We start from the raw sequence: 17,084 nt of genomic DNA, 5'->3' as shown, positions 1-17,084 counted from the left end.
CTGGGTGACTCAAAGACACCACCCCCCAACATATGTGATGTCTCACCAAAACTGCACCCCTGAAGCTCCTGCACACCTAGCAGGTGGCTCCACCAAGAGTCTTCTTCCCTAGCAATTTTTCACAGCTTTAGAAACTTGGGGAGGGGCCTTGTGAGTCCTGTAAACTTCCGAGTATTCTGAGCCTTGTAAGTTTCCTTAGCTTTGTGGGCCTTAAGAGCCTCCATCTTCCCTCCAGGAAGGAAGGTTTCAATTCAAGGGATAGCTGTGGCTTTTTCCAGAGCAATGGTCAGAGCCTCATGGTGCCTACTAGGCTTTCCCAAGCCATAGTCACCTGGTGCCTCAGACCACTTGGACTCATCTGGGGAGGAGGTCCCCTCCCTCATACAGCCCCTGTGGCATAGTAGACACAAGAGAGAATGTCACTGTGAAGGTGAACAGTCTAGAAAAAACAGTAAGCACTGGAGGCTGAGACACTTTTCCCAAGCTAGGGACATTAGCAGGTTACGCATACCCTTTTGGGCACTGAGGGGAGTCACCACTGATTTGGCGATCTTCATGACTAGATCTTATGGTTTTGCAGAGAGAAGCAGAAGAAGTGGCCGGGGTCACCCTGTGCCCACGCGAAGAATGGTGGCTCTCTACGACTATGACCCGCGGGAAAGCTCTCCCAACGTGGATGTTGAGGTACCAGCCCAGAGTTCTTTCATGCTGTAGTGATCTGGAACTGCTACCAATGCCTTCCTGGCTAAGCTTCTCCTGGGCACCATACCGAGGCCATGTGCCTGTAGGTCTCACTCTTCTCTGAGCATGGTAGAGAGGGGGGCCCAGTGACAAGCCGCATCAAAGATGGCAGTCACATTCTCTGGCTCACAGCCAGCCACAGACAACACAGGTCCATGTTTTCAGTTAGCCTGTGGTCAGCCAAGGTCCAAGGATGCCAGTGGGAACTGTAGAAATCAATGAGAAGTGAGCAAAGGGCCATTCTTAGCCACACCCACGAAGTGTCCCGCCCTGTTCCACCCAGCTGGGAGTCACCCTGACTCAGCGTAGTGCATGGGTTTGCTGCCGAGAATGCAGACATGCTCAGCCTCACTCAGAGTATGGTACGCTCGCTCCCTTGTGTTTTAAGTTCCTACTCCTCTATTAGGGTGTCTAGTTTATAAACTGTCTCATGCAGAGGTATGCCACTTAGCCTTTGTGCAGTGTGGCGGTCACTGGGTATGACTCAAGTGTTTGATGTCACGAGGACAGTTATAGTGGTAAATCCCTGTCCCTGTGGCCTGAGTCTCCCAGCTCTATTGGAAGAGTGACCTATGAGCCACATATGTGGGGCATGGCAATATGGAGTCCCTTTTAGCAGAGAAGCAAACGTTACTGTGGCTGATGACCCCTCACATGCATATGAAAGATGAGAGGGCCGATGGTCTGGGTGCCTGGGGCAGCTGGGCACCCCATGGCACAAAGGCAGAACATGATCAGAAATAAGGCTGAGGTCTTTGCCTCCAGAGTCATCTGCCCCCAAACCAGATTGATCTAGATTCCTGCCCACAGCTTTGCTTATCAGACGCTAGCTGGGGATCCGTATCACTTCACTCTTATTAGGGACACAGCCACACTTGTAGTTATCCCCAGCTAGCTTTCTATTTCTCCCTTCTGCTGGGCTCTCTGGTCCAAAGGGTCTAAGGACAGTTTGACTTCTGGACACAGGGGCTTGTGTTCACCATGCTCTGCTCTCCCCAGACTGGGACCTAACACTTAACAGATGGGTGTTGAATTGATGGTGCAGTTGGGCGATTTTCTTGGTGCTGAGAGGGTGTTTACCAATGGTCCTCACTCTCCAGGGAATGGTCCCAAGTCTTGCAGGTATATAGAGTTACCATGTGACTAGATTCCCAGTGCATTACCAGCAGGTAGCAATGACCTTTACTGTGTTTCTCTTAGGCTTACTTAGAACAGGTGTCCCCCCAGCTTTGAGGAGACACTCCCCCACCCTGTCCCTCAGCTCCGCACCCTACATCTTGACTTAGCTGAAAGACAAGGTTAATTCTCAAAGAGTATGAGGAATCCGGGGCCTTGCGGTAAAACACCTCCTGTGTTGTGACATTCTCTTAGCTCTGTCTTACGTCTTTGCAGGCTGAACTTCCATTTTGCACAGGAGACATTATTACTGTTTTTGGTGAAATCGATGAAGATGGATTTTATTATGTAAGTTTTTGGAAAATCGAGAAATGCTGTTTTGCTGTGGCGGGAACATCAAGAAACCCCTGGTTTGCCCTCTCTTACATTAACACATAAGCTGTGATCTGTCGATGTCATGTTTGGAAGCATTTGCCTGGCTTGCCGCCTCTCTGAGCCGAGTTCTCTTTTGTATATAATATAGAAATCTGGGGGCCAAAGTGACAAATGGCTGCAATCCTGGGACTCGGGAAGCTGAGGCAGGAGGATTGCAAGTTCAAGGCAAGGCTGGGCTATAGAGCTAGATCCTGTTTCAAAAACAGAGAAGTGTAGGGGAGGAGGGAACAGTAAGAGAAAAGGCAGAAGGAGGGGGAGGGAGGAATAAGGGGAAAAAGGAGAAAAGGAGGGGGGAGGAAGGGAAGGGAACTAGCGCTGTGGTCTCTCGTTGCTTTCTACTAATTATAGTATTTTCTGTGTCTACAAACCGCAGACAAAGCAAACACAAAATTGCCACCGTCCAAACATTTACGGAACAATTTGATTTTCTAGGTTATTTACGGCCTGGGTGGTGGGGTTTTCTTTCATGGCGAATAGGACGTATAAACAAAACAAACAGGCGGGCCAGCCCCAGCTTCACCCACCTCCCCACACCTCCCGTCACCCATAGCCAAACCCTCAGACCAGCCCTGGCTTCACAGCACCCCCTTTTCCCACAGCCAGACACCAGAGAGTCACTCTTCCTGCTCATTGTCTGTGTCAGTCCTCCTGTTCTATCGCTATCTGGTGAATAAGAGAGGCCACACACAGGGTGGGGTTAACCTCCTGCTTCTGTAACTGGATGTCCTCTGCATGCTCCCCCCCCCACTCCGCTGTGGCCACCCTCTGTGGTTGCTCCCTTTCACGTCACCCCTCTATGGCCTCCCGAACATACTTGGGAATCCTACTTCTCCATGCAGTGGTGGACGATCCCAGAGATCCCCCTCCGCAGCCTCAGGCAGGCAGGATTTTAGAGCTCTGCTCCTCCACGCTGCCAAGATTTCACAGCGGGTTTTGGTGGGATAGCCACACTGCCACGTAGCTTTGGGTGAGCTTTCCACGCTCCCCTGTGGCTTTTGTGTGGGATAGATACACCTCCTTGCACAGAGTGACAATGTCTTCCCGTAGGTCACAGGTCTACTCGTTAGCTCTTTATTTGGAGAGCAGTTTTGTTCTATGAATTTGTATGAGGTCACAGCCTTGTTGTCTTCATGGATTGGTGTGCCGAAGGCTCATCTCAGTTACTCACTTCTTCAGTTCTGTGCTAATTTCTCACATGCTAACTTGGGGCTATGTTTCCTTTTTTTTCTGAGTTAGAGCATTATAAAGATCGTTTCTAAGGGACCTGTCTGTGACAGGAGAGCTGCCTCAGAGGTTAAAGAACTTGCTTCTCTTGCAGAAGACCCAAGTTTGGTTCCAAGCACCCTTGCCTGGTGGCTCACAATGGCCTATAACCCCATCTCCTTCTTCTACCCCCGTCCATTGGTATTGCACACATGTTGCGTATACACACACAAACACATACACGTGCACACAAATGGAAATAGAAGTAAATATTTTTTTTTTTAAAGAAAGCTGCCCTTTTAAAAATCTCATCCATATCGTATATGCTAAATTCCACTTGTGTGGAGGATTCTTGGCTCTGTCTTTTTTTTTGTTTTGTTTTGTTTTTTTGAGACAGGGTTTCTCTGTGTAGCTTTGGTGCCTTCCCTGGAACTCGCTCTATAGACAGTGCTGGCCTCGAACTCACAGAGATCCGCCTGCCTCTGCCTCCCAAGTGCTGGGATTAAAGGCGTGCACCACCACCGCCCAGCTGGCTCTGCCTTTTCGATCTCTGCGTTTTTATAACATATAATATATCCAGGGGAATAATTTTGTAGTTAGCCTTGCCCCTACAGCAAACCCTTATTCCTCTGTCTAGAGAAAGTCTGTGTCATATTTAGGTTAGGCTCAGGGGAAACTGTCATGTCTGACAGTGAATATACTTTGACAGTCTGGTAAAATTCACCAGTGAATCCACTTGGGCCTGGACTCTTTATGTTGGGAGATTTTAATCACTGCTTCAGTCTCGCTGACTATTACAGATCTCACTAAATTGTTAATCTCATCTTGGTCTATTTTGGTGGGTCATAATGTGTCTAGAAAATTATCCATTTCTTTTTTATGTTCCAGCTTATTGGGACATATGGTTTTTAAGGTAATACTCAATGGTTTGCTGAAGCTTGCTGATATCTGTTGTAATGGCTCCCTTTTCATCTCTGATTTGGGTCTTTCCTTGCTTTCTATTGGCTAAGGGTTTGTGAATCTTCCTTCTCTCTTCAAAGAACCAATCCTCTGGCCATTGATTGTTTGTATCTTTTTCCATTTCATTAATTGCTGCCCTGATCTAATTATTTCATTTGCTGATTTGGCATACTCCTTTTCTGGAGTTTTCAGGTGCTTTGTTAAGATATTTACTCAAAATCTCTCTGATTTCTTGACGTAGGTATAAATGTAGCTCTAAACCACCATGCTAGGCCTGCCTCTATTGTATCCCAGAGGAGCTGGTATGTTATATTTTCATTTTCATTTGATTCTAGGGATGTTTTTATTTCCATTTTGATTCTTCATCATTCAATTGTGTGTTATTTAACCTTTGTGAGTTCGTATATGCTCTAGAGTTTATCTTCCTGTTGATCTGCATGGTCTTATTCCATTGTGATCAGAGAGGATACAAGGAATTATTTCAGTTTTCCTGTGTGTTGAGACTTGCATTGTGTAATATACGGTCTGTTTGAAAGAAAGTTCCATGGGCTTCTAAGAACAATGTGCCTTCTACAGTGGTTGGATGGAATGTTCTATAGGTGTCAATCAAGTCCATTTGATCTACGATGTCATTTAATTCAGATAGTTTTCTGTCAGAATGACCTGTCATCACCCACTGTTATTGTGCTGGGGTTATTCTGTGACATCTTAAGAGCACGTGTTTATGAAACTGGACGCTCCTGTGTTCGGGCATGTGTGGTTGGTGATTGCTCTTGAGGAATTGCTCCTTGACTATGAAGTCACCATCACTATCTCACTGGTTTGGCTTCACATCTACTTTGTCGGATGCGAGAGCAGCTGTTTGCTTGGACCACTCTTTCCGCCCTGAGGTAGTGTTGGCCTTTTGCGGTGTGAGGTGCTTTTGTGTGTGTGTGGCAACAGATGCTTCGTTTCTGTTGTTTTAATCCAACCTACTAGTCTGCATCTTTAGACTGAACTCTAACGGTCTCAATTCCCCCGAGGTATTATTGAAAGTTGTGTGTTTATTTCCGCCATTTTGTTGATTTTTGTAATGCTTGGCTTTTCTTTCCTTAGTATTATTGCAGTGTGGTTTGTTCTTCCTCCAAGTCTTGTGCTGGACTTGTTTTTCCCTTCAGTCAGCAGGATTCCTTCAAATATTAACTGTAGGGTTGGCGTAATGGTCCCCAATTCCTTCAGTCTCTGTTGGGAAAAGTTTCAGCTCTCTGATTCTGACAGATCCCCCTGCTGTGGATAGGAGTCCCGGTTGGCCAGAGTTGTCTTTCAGAACCTTAAATGCATTTTCTAGATCATCCTGATTTGAAAGCATCAGTTGCCAAATCTGCTGTTACTCGGATTGGCCTGCTGTTACTGGTGATGTGGTGTTGCCCGTTTTTGTTCTGTATATTTAGTGTTTTGATTAAACCATGCTGAGGGGAGGTTCTTCTCTGGTCTGTCTATGTGGCCTGGATGGGTGACTCTCCCTAACTCTGGAGAACTGTTAGTCTTGAATATGTTTTCTGTGCCATTAAAACCAGATTCTCTTCTGCCTATGCTTATAATCCAAGGGTTTGGTCTCTTTAGAATGTCTGTTTATGTCTGAGAATTCCCACTTCGAATAGATGGCGCAGCTCAGCCTTTTATCATTGTCCTTGCTGGATCATTCCATTTCTTCCACCTTGTCTTCAGACTCAGATATCTCTTCTCTCCTTGATCTGTTCTGTCCTTGAGACTTTCCATGGAGTTGTTCTTGGTTTTTCTACATTTTTTTTTTTCATTTCTGGTACTTCAGACTAGGTTTTCTTCATTTCTCTTTGTTGACTCCCCTTTCACACTGTTCATCGTCGTCCTCATTTCCTCCAGCTGTTTGGGTTTTGAACTTCCTTATGATTGTTGTATTGAGTTCTGTATCTGGGATTTCATTTAACTCACCCTCACTAGATGCCATTGCCACAGGGTTAGTAATCTTTGGAGGGGTTCTGCATCTTCGTTTTTCATGTTTCTTATGTCACCCTGATGGGATTTATGCACCTTATTTTTGCAGCTTGGTTCTTTACAATTTGCCATTTTCTTTCACTTGCTGCATTTCTAACACGCAAGATTGGTACAGTGGATTGTGTAGTTCGTAAACTAACTCCTCACTTCAGGAGCTTTGAGTGCTTGGGGAAGCTCTGTGTTATCCCCCGGGTGGCATGTAAACTGGAAGAACCATCACGGCTGCTGGATATTGCTACCACCCAGCTGTCACTCTCCAGTTAACAGGGGCCCTTGAGACGTCAACTGTTGGAAGACAACCAAGGACAGTACCGAGTACACGTGGCTTCATTTAATGAGATTGGGAGTGGGAGGGCCGTACGGTGGGAAAGAAAATGACTAAGTATTAAGTCGAATTTGAAAAAAAAAATGAGATGGGAAAAGTGGCAAGAGGGAGAAGCTGGCATACTGTTAGTTTTAACCCCTCTAAAATTGGTGAATCCTAAGAAGTATAAAGGGGAGAAGAAAAGAAAGATGTAGGAAGAGGAGCATACGAGGTAGGGCTGAGGGATACAGTGAAACTAGTAAACTTGGGTGGGGGGAAATGTAAAACAAACCTCTTCAAATATGAGCAGGATACAAACAAAATCAAAGCCGTGTATATGTACATGTGCATGTAAGGTTAGCAGTTATATAATAGCAAATAACAGAACATTTACAGTTTGACTTGCTGGCATAGTTATGCTGAGTTGAAAGGTGAACTTCTCACATCCCTCTGGCTCTAGGCGGCTTCCGTGGCGGTGTGCGGGAGGGACCAGTGGAAGCCATTGATCTCTGCAGACCCAGTGTTCCAGTTGAGGAAGGGGAGGGTCTAAGTCCTCTCTTGGTAGTTCTCTTGGACCCTGGGGCCCACCGAGGCCGCCGCTGTCCCTGTAGATGGGGTGTATTCAAGGAGCAGCTTTCCCCTTGCAAGTTAGTGCTGCTCTCTCCAGGGCCGCTTGATTGGCAGGCAGGCTGGTGTAAAGAGGGCTTCCAGCTGAGCTCTGCTTCCCCAGCAGGGATCTCCCTGGCTTAACAAGCTCCTCAACAGACCTGTCTCTTCCGAGAGAGCACGCTGAACACTAGCTCTTTTCTATTGTCGGGTTTTGGTGCTAAGACTTCCAGCCTTGCAGCTTACCCAGAAATCCTTGAAGGATAATTTTTACAGGTTCAATTCGCCACGCCACGGATGTGTCAGAATGGGGTTTTCCTCTTAAGTCTGACTCTGCCATGGCACGTGCGTGGCTCTTGTTGATCCATTCATCCAGTGGTGAGCATGTTAGTTGCATTTGGCTTTTGATTGTTGCGGGCCATGTAGGCATTAACGTTTGTGCGTGTGGCTCTCGGAGACCTGGCTCTCCAGTTTCTGAGGTGCGCACCCTGAGGTGGAGCTGTGGATCACACGGTCGCTTTGTGGTTTCTGGAGGACCCCCCACACCGTGCAGCTGCACCTCTGCATTCCCACTACTGTGTCATGAGGGTCCAGTCTCTCCACATCTTGACCATTATTTGTTTTCTGGTTTGGGGAGCTCCCAGGAAGTTCTTTACCATACTCATCCTTACCATACTCATCCTGATGGTGTAAGATTCACGTATGTATTTATTTTTTGCTTTTTGTATTGGCAAGGGTGGGGTGGGCAGGAGGTCAGGAACAATGTGATGGAGTTGGTTCTTGCCTTCCACCCAGTGGGTCCAGGGATTGAACTCTGGTTGTCAGGGTGATGACAGGCACCTTACCTGCTGATCCACCCTGTAGTTAAATCTGTGTTTGCCCTGTGACTAGTGGTGGTGGGATCTTCTCAGTTTTTATTTTATTTTGCCACATGTCTGGTCATTTGAAGAAATGCCCATTTTAAATGTCATTTGTTTGGCGGCTGTTCTTTACATATTCTGGTTAATAACCTGTAGCAGAAAGACCATTTCTAACTACATATCCCTTCCTTGGGTCCATCACTATGATTTTGGTTGTACACCGTAATGCCTGCAAGTTCTTTGTTCGATGGGGTAGGCTGACTGGTGTCCTAGACCACCACTGAAGAAACAACCCTGTTTCGTCAGGACCAGGCAGGTTTTTTTGTTTTGGAACTAGGACTCTGCTGTTCTGCCCAGGCTAGTCTCAAGCAGTCCTCCTGCTGTGGCCTCCCCAGTGGCTGGGATTACAGGCAGGAGGCGCCATTTCAGCCAAGTTTGAACTTGGTTTGAGTACTTGCAGGCAGGTTAGTGTTGGGAGTCCTGGGGATGAAGTGGTATGACTGCTGGGCGACTGCATTCATGGAACTCCACCTTAACCTGGTGTGTGAGAGGGTTTCTACCTGAAACGGGTTGGCGGGAGTGAACACTCATCTCCGCCTTACTGGTTCAACTTTTACAGTAATGACAAGTTCATATATAAGAAGGAAAACCACAGGGTTGGTGACATGAGCACCTCTGACCTTCTTTGCCCTTTTGGATCCTTGGCTCCCAAATTCTACAGAGTGGCATTGGCTGGGGTCACCGCTGTCACTGTCTTAACACCCTCAGCCATTTTGATTTGCCAAGTTGCCAAGGCTAGCCTTGAACTTCCCAGACTGGCTCAGTTGAATGCAGACACCAGGCAAGCGCTTCACCACTGAGCCACACTCCTGCCCTAAAGGGCGCTGGGCTTAAGAACCAAGGAGCGGCTCCAAGTAGAGGTGAATCTTTAGGATCTCCTCCATAATCCTAAAACAAGAGCTGCACTTGACAGGCCAGAACAAGACTGTAGAAGACTGAAGTTCCCACTTCCCAGGAGGCTGAGTGGGAGGGTTGTGAGTTCAAAGCTGGCCTGGGCAACTTAGTGAGAAGAGGGCTAGGGGTGTGACTCAGCTCAGAAGAGTGCCTGCCTGGCCTTATTCTTGTGATCCAGACCCTTTGGGGAGTGCTTACCCAGCATTCCTTCAAGCCCTGTCACTTCTAGCCAGAGGCAACGGGTCACATCTGTTCTCTTAGGCAGGGTGTCCTGGTGGGAGAAACACGCTCTGGAAAAAGAAGAGGTTCCCTTGACCCTTCCCCCACCCTTCGTTTACAGGGAGAGCTGAATGGGCAGAAAGGCCTCGTGCCTTCCAACTTCCTGGAAGAAGTGCCTGATGATGTGGAGGTCCACCTTTCTGATGCTCCGCCCCACTACTCCCAGGAGCCACCCATGCGCTCCAAGGCCAAAAGGGTAAGCCAGCCTCCTTAGCCTGCCAGCCTGCCTCCCTCTTCCCCTCTCTGTGGTCTGGCGCAATCTTGCATTGCTGCTTTCATGACTTGGGCCCCACCAGCATCTGCCCTGATTTTTTTTTTTTTTCTTCCTCTGTCCTTCTTTGGGCATTGTGCCCGCAAATGCTTAGCTCCAACTTGAAGTTGGTGTCCCACAGAAGGACCCTTTGTTTTCGGTCAGTCTGCCCGACTCCCAGGCCTTCCCTGGCCTCCACAATAGGTGCACAGTTCAGCTGACAGAGAGTGAGGTTCAGGAACCCGGATGCCACTGGCGCCCCCTTTAGAGTTCTAGATGGCAGGGCTTCCGTAGCTTAGCACGCCTGCCTGAGACTGCATTCTCTTGAGTGTCTCATCTTCACGTTTCGCCATCACTGCGAGTTCTTATCTGTTGTATTTTACGTATATGTTTTTATCTCTTCGCTCATCTGCTTGGACATAGAAGAAGAGTGTTCATTTCACACCCTAATCAGGCATGTAGCCTTCACGTAAGTGAGCAACCGAAGACACCTTAGAGAGATACCGACTTAAGCTACCCTAAGCGGACAGCGCGGTAGTCTTAAGACTTCAATGTGGGCTTAAAGAAAGAGAGAGAAAAGAAATATGTCTCAAAAAACCCATTGGACCTAAAGTATTATAGGCTGTCTCACCTGGTCTCAGTTGCCCGGCAACTGGATGCATAGTGAAACGAATCATCTCGAACAATCATTTTTAAATATGTCCATTGAGAATATGGGAAAGGCCAACCTTGGGAACATATTTCTTAACGCTGTTTGTTTACACAGAGTGCGCCAGCGTGTACTCACAGGGGAAGCTGCCTGTTGCATTGTTAGCCACCCTCAGTAAAAGCACAACATGATCCACGTGTTTACTGTAAGCACGTTTGAATCATACTAATAGCCAAGACTTTAAAAAACTTTTCATCCCAGATCAAGCCCTGCAGGGTGGCCTTGGCTCTGGGCATGCCAAAGCTGGCCGGAACACCCAGCTGCAGCACCTTGGCCTTAGGAGCAGGTGTTCCCTCTCCTCAAAGCACAATTGTTCAGAGCTCATGGAGTAAGAGAGGTGCTGGCATACCAATGCAATACTGTCTCCCGACTCGGCAGCTCCCGTGATGGCACTAGCCGGCCCCCGTGGTATCTTCAGGTGTGCTTTGGGGTGCGCCCTAGGTGTTCTCCATTAGAGGTAGACCTTGATTTTAAATCCAAGCAAGCTTGGGGCCCCCTTGCCTTGTAACGGTATGCCCACCGCGGTCCTGGCTCTCAACTTGCCAAGTTTTGCTCTGGGGAGTTTAGAGAGCCAGAGGCCTGGCGATTACTGGCCATGCTCAGGTGTGCCTAGTTGCAGAATGGAGTAAAATTGGCACTCTATGTCCCTGAATCAAATTCTACCCCTTCGAAGCACTGACGGTTGGCTTTTTTTTCCCACCTAAAAGTCTCTCAAAACCCACCATGTGCTGGGGAATAAAACATACAATCCTCTATTTGGAAATGGTAAGAGTGTCCAAGAAGGGCCTTTGAGCTTCCTTAGATTGCAATTAAGGTTCATTCCAGTTTTTTTTTCTTTCAAACAGTGTGCCATCCCCAAAGTTTCCGTAGGATTCTAACCGACCCAAGGGCTCACTTCACCATGGCAGGGTCTTAGCTACCCACCTAGTTCACAATCCATCCAAATTCCCATTGAGACCTTTTGCTTTACAATGATTGGGTACTCGGCCACCTTGCCTACCCATCTGATTGACAATACCTTCCCCTGCTTTTAGTCTGAATTTTCAGAGTAAATTATGACCTGGCTTTCTTTGCCAAAGCGATGGCCACCCCGTCTCCCAAGACAAAGACCGCGAAAGCCCATCGAGGCCAGCCTCTCTCTCAGAGGGGCCTTGGGAGCGGGCGTGTGCTTCTCATGGCATACTTTAAAAATTGAAAGAAGAAACGAACCACCCACCCTTTCCCCTGGCTGGCGGGAGATGGGGCAGTGCGCGTTACCGAGTGAATTGTTGTTGGCGCTGACGCACTCAATAAAACTGTCGCAATGTACCTACTAGGTTCCTCCCGAGGGTTCAGGGACAGCAAGGAGAGCTCCATCCCCCACAGCCCATCTCCATTCGGGGTCACCTACGTCATCTATGGGTTCTGGTAGTCCTGGGAGAGGCAGGGAAATGTCCTCGAAAAAGAAAAAAGGGCTACTCTCCAGAGGCAAGAAACTACTGAAAAGGCTGGGTGCGGTGAAGTGACCTGGGAGCCTTCGGACAGTTCCAAATCCATGTCACTTGCTTTAATTCCAAACTAGGGCTTTCATGACTCCCAAAACCCAACCTTGACCCGCCACCCCCCCCCCCCCCCAACTCCCGCTCAGCAGTAGAGAGATGCGCTCTTACACTACCATCCACATAATACTATTGGAGAGAGATCAGGGAGGGCTGCATTGTGGTCCCCTCCTCCTCCACTCCCAAAGTTCTATCCAAAGTCGGGGGTGGGAGGTGGGAGGGGCAGCTGGCTGAGCAGCAGGGAGGGCGGGCTCTCTGCAGCGCCCCCTACCTGCAGTTCCAGCCTGCACACACTTGACATCAGCCCTTTACAGGATTTCTGACCTCCCCCCCCACTTCTCAAGATGCTTGCCTCCTCATGCATTACTGTCATTTCTACTCTGGTCTTGAAATTCCTAGTTTTAATTCGCCTTGATGTTCTGCCTTATAACTGCACAGTGGTTTGTACTGTCGAATAAAAAACACCGTGTATACTTCTCATGTGTTGTGCATTCCTGGGCTTCATCCTCCCCGACACAGTGGCTTCCCATCACAGCGGCCCAGGCCCTACATGTTCTGATGCCTGCCTTGGTCTTTCAAAGCAAGCCAGCAAACACAGATGTTTACTTATCCCCCCCCCCCACCACACCACACACACACACACACACACACACACACACACACACACACACACGAGCGAAGGAGAGGGAATGACCGGCAGCATGCACGTCCCTCTGGCCAGCCAGGGAGCTGCTAAATGACCTTTGCGTTCAGTGTCCCATCCTGTGGCTTTTAGATTTCTGTTACTTTCATTATTTATTCCCATGCCTTGCCCCGATACACCACCAACAGCACACACGGCAGGGCCACCATATGTTTCATTAGCCAGATCAGAAGGAGCCTAAATTGAAATCTCGCAGACCCAGCCCCACACTCATCTCTAACATTAGCCTTGAACAGCAGCCCTCCCGACATGCTGGCAGAGGTGTGTGACGGTCACTACTTTGTAAATCCTGTCCACTGTAAACTGTTTCTACTCTTTATACACACTTTTCAGACTGCCTTTCTTTTGTAATTTCTGGAAGGTTTATAAATGAATGACAATGCTTTCCCCATCGTGTCTTCAAAAACTATATTGTAAATTGTAAAATAATTGTATGTGGTAGATTGATTAAAATGCTGTTCCTCAGTGTGTGAAGTGCTGTGTGGATGTGTGCATGTGTACAGTTAGGGTGACTTATTTTCTAGAAATAAACTTTGTTATTTTGTACAATGCCATGCAGTCCGCATCTTTCTTTTAAATTCTCTTATCCTGGCAGGGGAACAGAATTCCTTTCTGCTACATGGCCATAAAGAACTCAATGGGTTTGGGTTTCCTGGGACTAATTAAAAATATGACCTTGAACCATGTTCTAGGAGTCATTTCTATGACACTCCTGGTGGCGATATTCATGGGAACATAGACGGCAGGAATTAGTCTATGTGCTACTAGAGACATGCAGAGACCACAAGAATCCGTTGAATTTTGGATTCCAGCCAAACCTCTTAGCAGCAGCACCCCCCAAACCTTTCTAGGAATGTTAATAAAGCAGCTCTCTGACTCAACACTGAAATGCAGCCTGACTCACCAGCTAGCTCTACAGAGGTTTCCTTTGCAGGCTATGGGCTGTTGGACACATTTTTCCTGGGATGCCGTGAGATGGAAAGGTAGGTAGAGAAAAGCCGCTCTCCTCAGTGTGGCCAAAAAGCACAGGGAACCAGGGGACAGACACTCCCCACAAAGCCATGTTCCCACGGACTCACTTTCCCCAGCGAGGCACCAGCTCCTAAGAGCCTGTTCAGCTACGGACTTCATCAATAGATTAACTGATGAAAGTGTCACCCCCGCCCTCCCATATCCAGTCACTTCCCAAGGGCCCCTCAGATGGCAGCCAAGCCTTGAGCACATGAGACAGGTTCAGGTTCGATCCTTAATGACAGGAATTGAGAGGAGGAGAGAAACCCAGGTTGTTTATGGTAAGGTGAAAATTACAGTTCAAATCTATCACTTCAGATCTGACCGCACAATTACGGAATTACAAACACTGCCGCTATGTTATTCATGTAGAATTACACTTTTACCTCCTGCATTGAAACAGACTTGTCAAAAGCGGGGAAAACCAGCCAAGATCACTAGGATAAGTGCTCTCCGGTGACTTTTCCCGCTGCTCTAAAGGGGTTTCTCTGGCCACAGCTGGGGGTGCAGCCACTGGTTGGCAGCTGGCCACACCACACTACACCCAGTTGGGCTGCAGAGAGACAATGCTCTTCATCCTCAGCCCACGAGATGGTTCTGCCCAGCTTAGTGTGTCTGTGTGTGTGGGGGTTCTTCTCAGTTAAACAACTTCTAACACCATCACCAGACGTGTTTCCATGGAGAGTCTGAATCCCTTCAGGTCCACAAGGAGGAGGAACCATCATACTTATTCAACCATTTGATAACACAGCCCCCCCCCCCGCCCCAATAAACAACAGAGACAGATCAAAGGTGATAATGAACTAGAATGAACTTTCTCCCCCAACCTCTCACTTGAAAGTGACTATATGTTTCTCGTGATCAAGGCTTCTCTCCCTGCCAAGAAGGAAGGGGCTTCCACCACAACCTCACTGGGCTGAAAGTCTAAAGCCAGTATCCTTTTGGGAAATGCCATAGACAGAAATGCCTTTTCTAAAGCTTTCAGCTTCATCAAAAATGATCAATGAGTTCATAAAACACAGACAACAGACACAATCCCACATCACTAGTTGAAGGAACACAAATTAGTACAGCAGCTCTAGCTTGGAGTCACTCAGACAGGGACAGAGGTCCCTGCATGGCCAAGCTGCTGATTGGACCTAATCTGCTTCTGACAAGTGTGCATGCCCTCCAAATGGATTGTCTTTCCAGGACTCCAACTTAGGAAAGAGATGTGATCAAGAATGGATACATAGGACACTTCCCATGACATGGTCAGAGTGTTCACTTTCTCAGACACAGTCCTGGGAGAAGTGGTGGTCCTGTCCTGAGGGGCAGGGCCCATTGGAGGGCCACAGTCCATGTCAGCTCTGGGGGACATCATCTCTCCCTTTCCTCCTGCCTCTTCCCTCAGCCCTCCTTGGCCATTCACAGTAGCTGATGTCTGATTCCAGCCTGGCTACTCACCAACACACCACAGTTCACCTAGGAAATATGCAAATGATGAAGGATGGTGGCACAGCTCTCCCTTGCTCAGACACCTCCTCCTGTATTCCTCAGAGGCTCAGTAGCCACAATGATGCAGTTTATTTTTCCACCTTGCAAAGTAGGGCTTCAGCCTAGACACAAAGGGATGGTTTATATATTCCTAGTAGTATTTCCTGACCCCTGAGTTCCTCACTGGCTGAGTTCTTTGTAGAGGTGAAATCCCCTGTGTATCTGTCACCCTCTCCCTGTGTTCTGTGCCCCATTGGTTGGGGATGCAAAGCCTTATCTTATACCCTGGGGCTTGAGAGTCCCCCCTTTCCAGGTAGTGTGCTCTGCCTGTGACTTGTCAACCCTAGGATGAACTCAGAGGCCCAAACAAGCAGGCAGCAGCTAGAGAAGGCAGGAGTCCAGTGCCTCCTGCTCGTCTATGATGCTCTGACGCGTTTTGAATGTATCTGATCCCAGAAGTGGACCACAATAATTTTTTTCTTGCAGTCTGGAGAGGACCAAGAAGGGCAGAGTCCCAGGGTGTTCCTGCCTCTGTGCTCAGGTCTGGGCCTCCCAGGGAGTCCTGCCACCGATTGCCGAACTCATGTCGGATCTGAGTAACAAGTTCTATCTGCCTCAAGAGCCTGGCAGGCTCTGGTGACACTCTGCTCCCCTTGGTGACAGTACCCTCAGAAAGAAGGTACTAGTCCTGGCCACAGATGCAGCAGCCACTCCGCCTCTGGCCAGAGCTCTGTGTCTGTTTCTATCAGTAGGACTCTGTCATACCCATCGCTTCCAGGTACAGCCTGGAGCTAGGGGAGAGATGGGTTGTCTGAGGGAAGGACCACCATAAGGAGAGCTAGACTAGAGGAGAGGGGACGTATTTCCTCTCTGTACCTGTCCCTGCAGGGCACAAGAGCTAACAGGAAAAGGAGGGTGTTGGGGTCATCTGTACACACCAGGTAAGACAACTCCAGTCGGCCCACAGAAGACAAAGCTGACCAAACCAGGACACAGTGCTGTCGGTGACAAGACACTACAGAGCCTTAGCTTGTGAAAGTTGAAAAGGAAAGGGTGGGGGATGGGAGAAGAGCAGCAGGAGAAATGAGGCCCACTCCCTAGGAGGGAGTCCTTGCCTGGTATTACAGGCCTAACTACTGCCTCTTCCCCAAACAGGCAGAATTCTTAACTGCATTCTAAATGCTTACCTTTATATCCACAGATAAATGCAGCTCTCACCCTTCATCCAAAAACTATTACAGAAAACCCCAACTGGTCAAAATGCAGTGACCAACAACTATGGGGTACCCGGTCCCCAGTTGGCACATCTATAACACGACCCCTACACCTAAGGCTCAGGGAACATCAAGGGAAAGGGAATGGAAGGGGACCAGGACATTTGCTGTGAGATGGTGTCTTCTGTATATGACAGGCAAGCTACACCTAGCCAATCTTGACCAGAGAGTCATCTAAATGAGACCTGCACATTGACACCTCCAGGTGACATGCCAGCGTGGGTGGGGAGCGCTCACAAGCACCACCCCTAGATGAAGACACAAGTGATCAACGGCTGCTCGGAGAGATCAGGCCTCTCCAGGGAAAATCCAATCCCGACTGTCCAGCCCCAAGTGATCAGCCCTGAACACATGCGGTCATAAAGAACCCTTTCCTACCAGAGGGCTAGGCGGCAAAAATAGTTCAAACTAGATGCCACGCTACCAGGGCGTACTGTCTGGCCACGGGAGACTGGTGTGAAGCGGAGGCAGAATCACGGGTCAGTGAAACCCACCCGCTGGTGGGAAGGGTGTGCTGATGGGAAAAGTGTGAAGCCGCATCCCTGTGTGCTTGTTTCTGTGGGTTGGCTGGGATGTGTCGACAGAACCTTGCGTGAGATTCCTGACCCCCAGGATGTGCGTGGTTTGGGGGCTGCTCCATCTAGTACAGAGA

General features: G+C 48.4%; 1 protein-coding gene across 1 annotated transcript in view; it reads left to right on the top strand.

Annotated features, from left to right (window-relative positions):
* Positions 1-11,832, top strand: part of Rimbp2 (RIMS binding protein 2) — a 78,388-nt gene extending 66,556 nt beyond the window's left edge. The window contains exons 17-20 of the mRNA XM_059249516.1: positions 581-684; positions 2,134-2,205; positions 9,533-9,667; positions 10,145-11,832. Of these exons, the coding sequence (XP_059105499.1) occupies positions 581-684; positions 2,134-2,205; positions 9,533-9,667; positions 10,145-10,171 (338 nt within the window). The 3' untranslated portion in view covers positions 10,172-11,832. The remainder of the gene's footprint in view (positions 1-580; positions 685-2,133; positions 2,206-9,532; positions 9,668-10,144) is intronic.
* The last annotated feature ends 5,252 nt before the right edge of the window (positions 11,833-17,084 follow it).

The sequence above is a fragment of the Peromyscus eremicus genome, chromosome 23, assembly GCF_949786415.1.
Source record: "Peromyscus eremicus chromosome 23, PerEre_H2_v1, whole genome shotgun sequence".
In the NCBI taxonomy this organism is placed as follows: domain Eukaryota; kingdom Metazoa; phylum Chordata; class Mammalia; order Rodentia; family Cricetidae; genus Peromyscus; species Peromyscus eremicus.
Note: the sequence above shows the minus strand (reverse complement) of the source record. Positions and strands in the feature narration are given on the sequence as shown.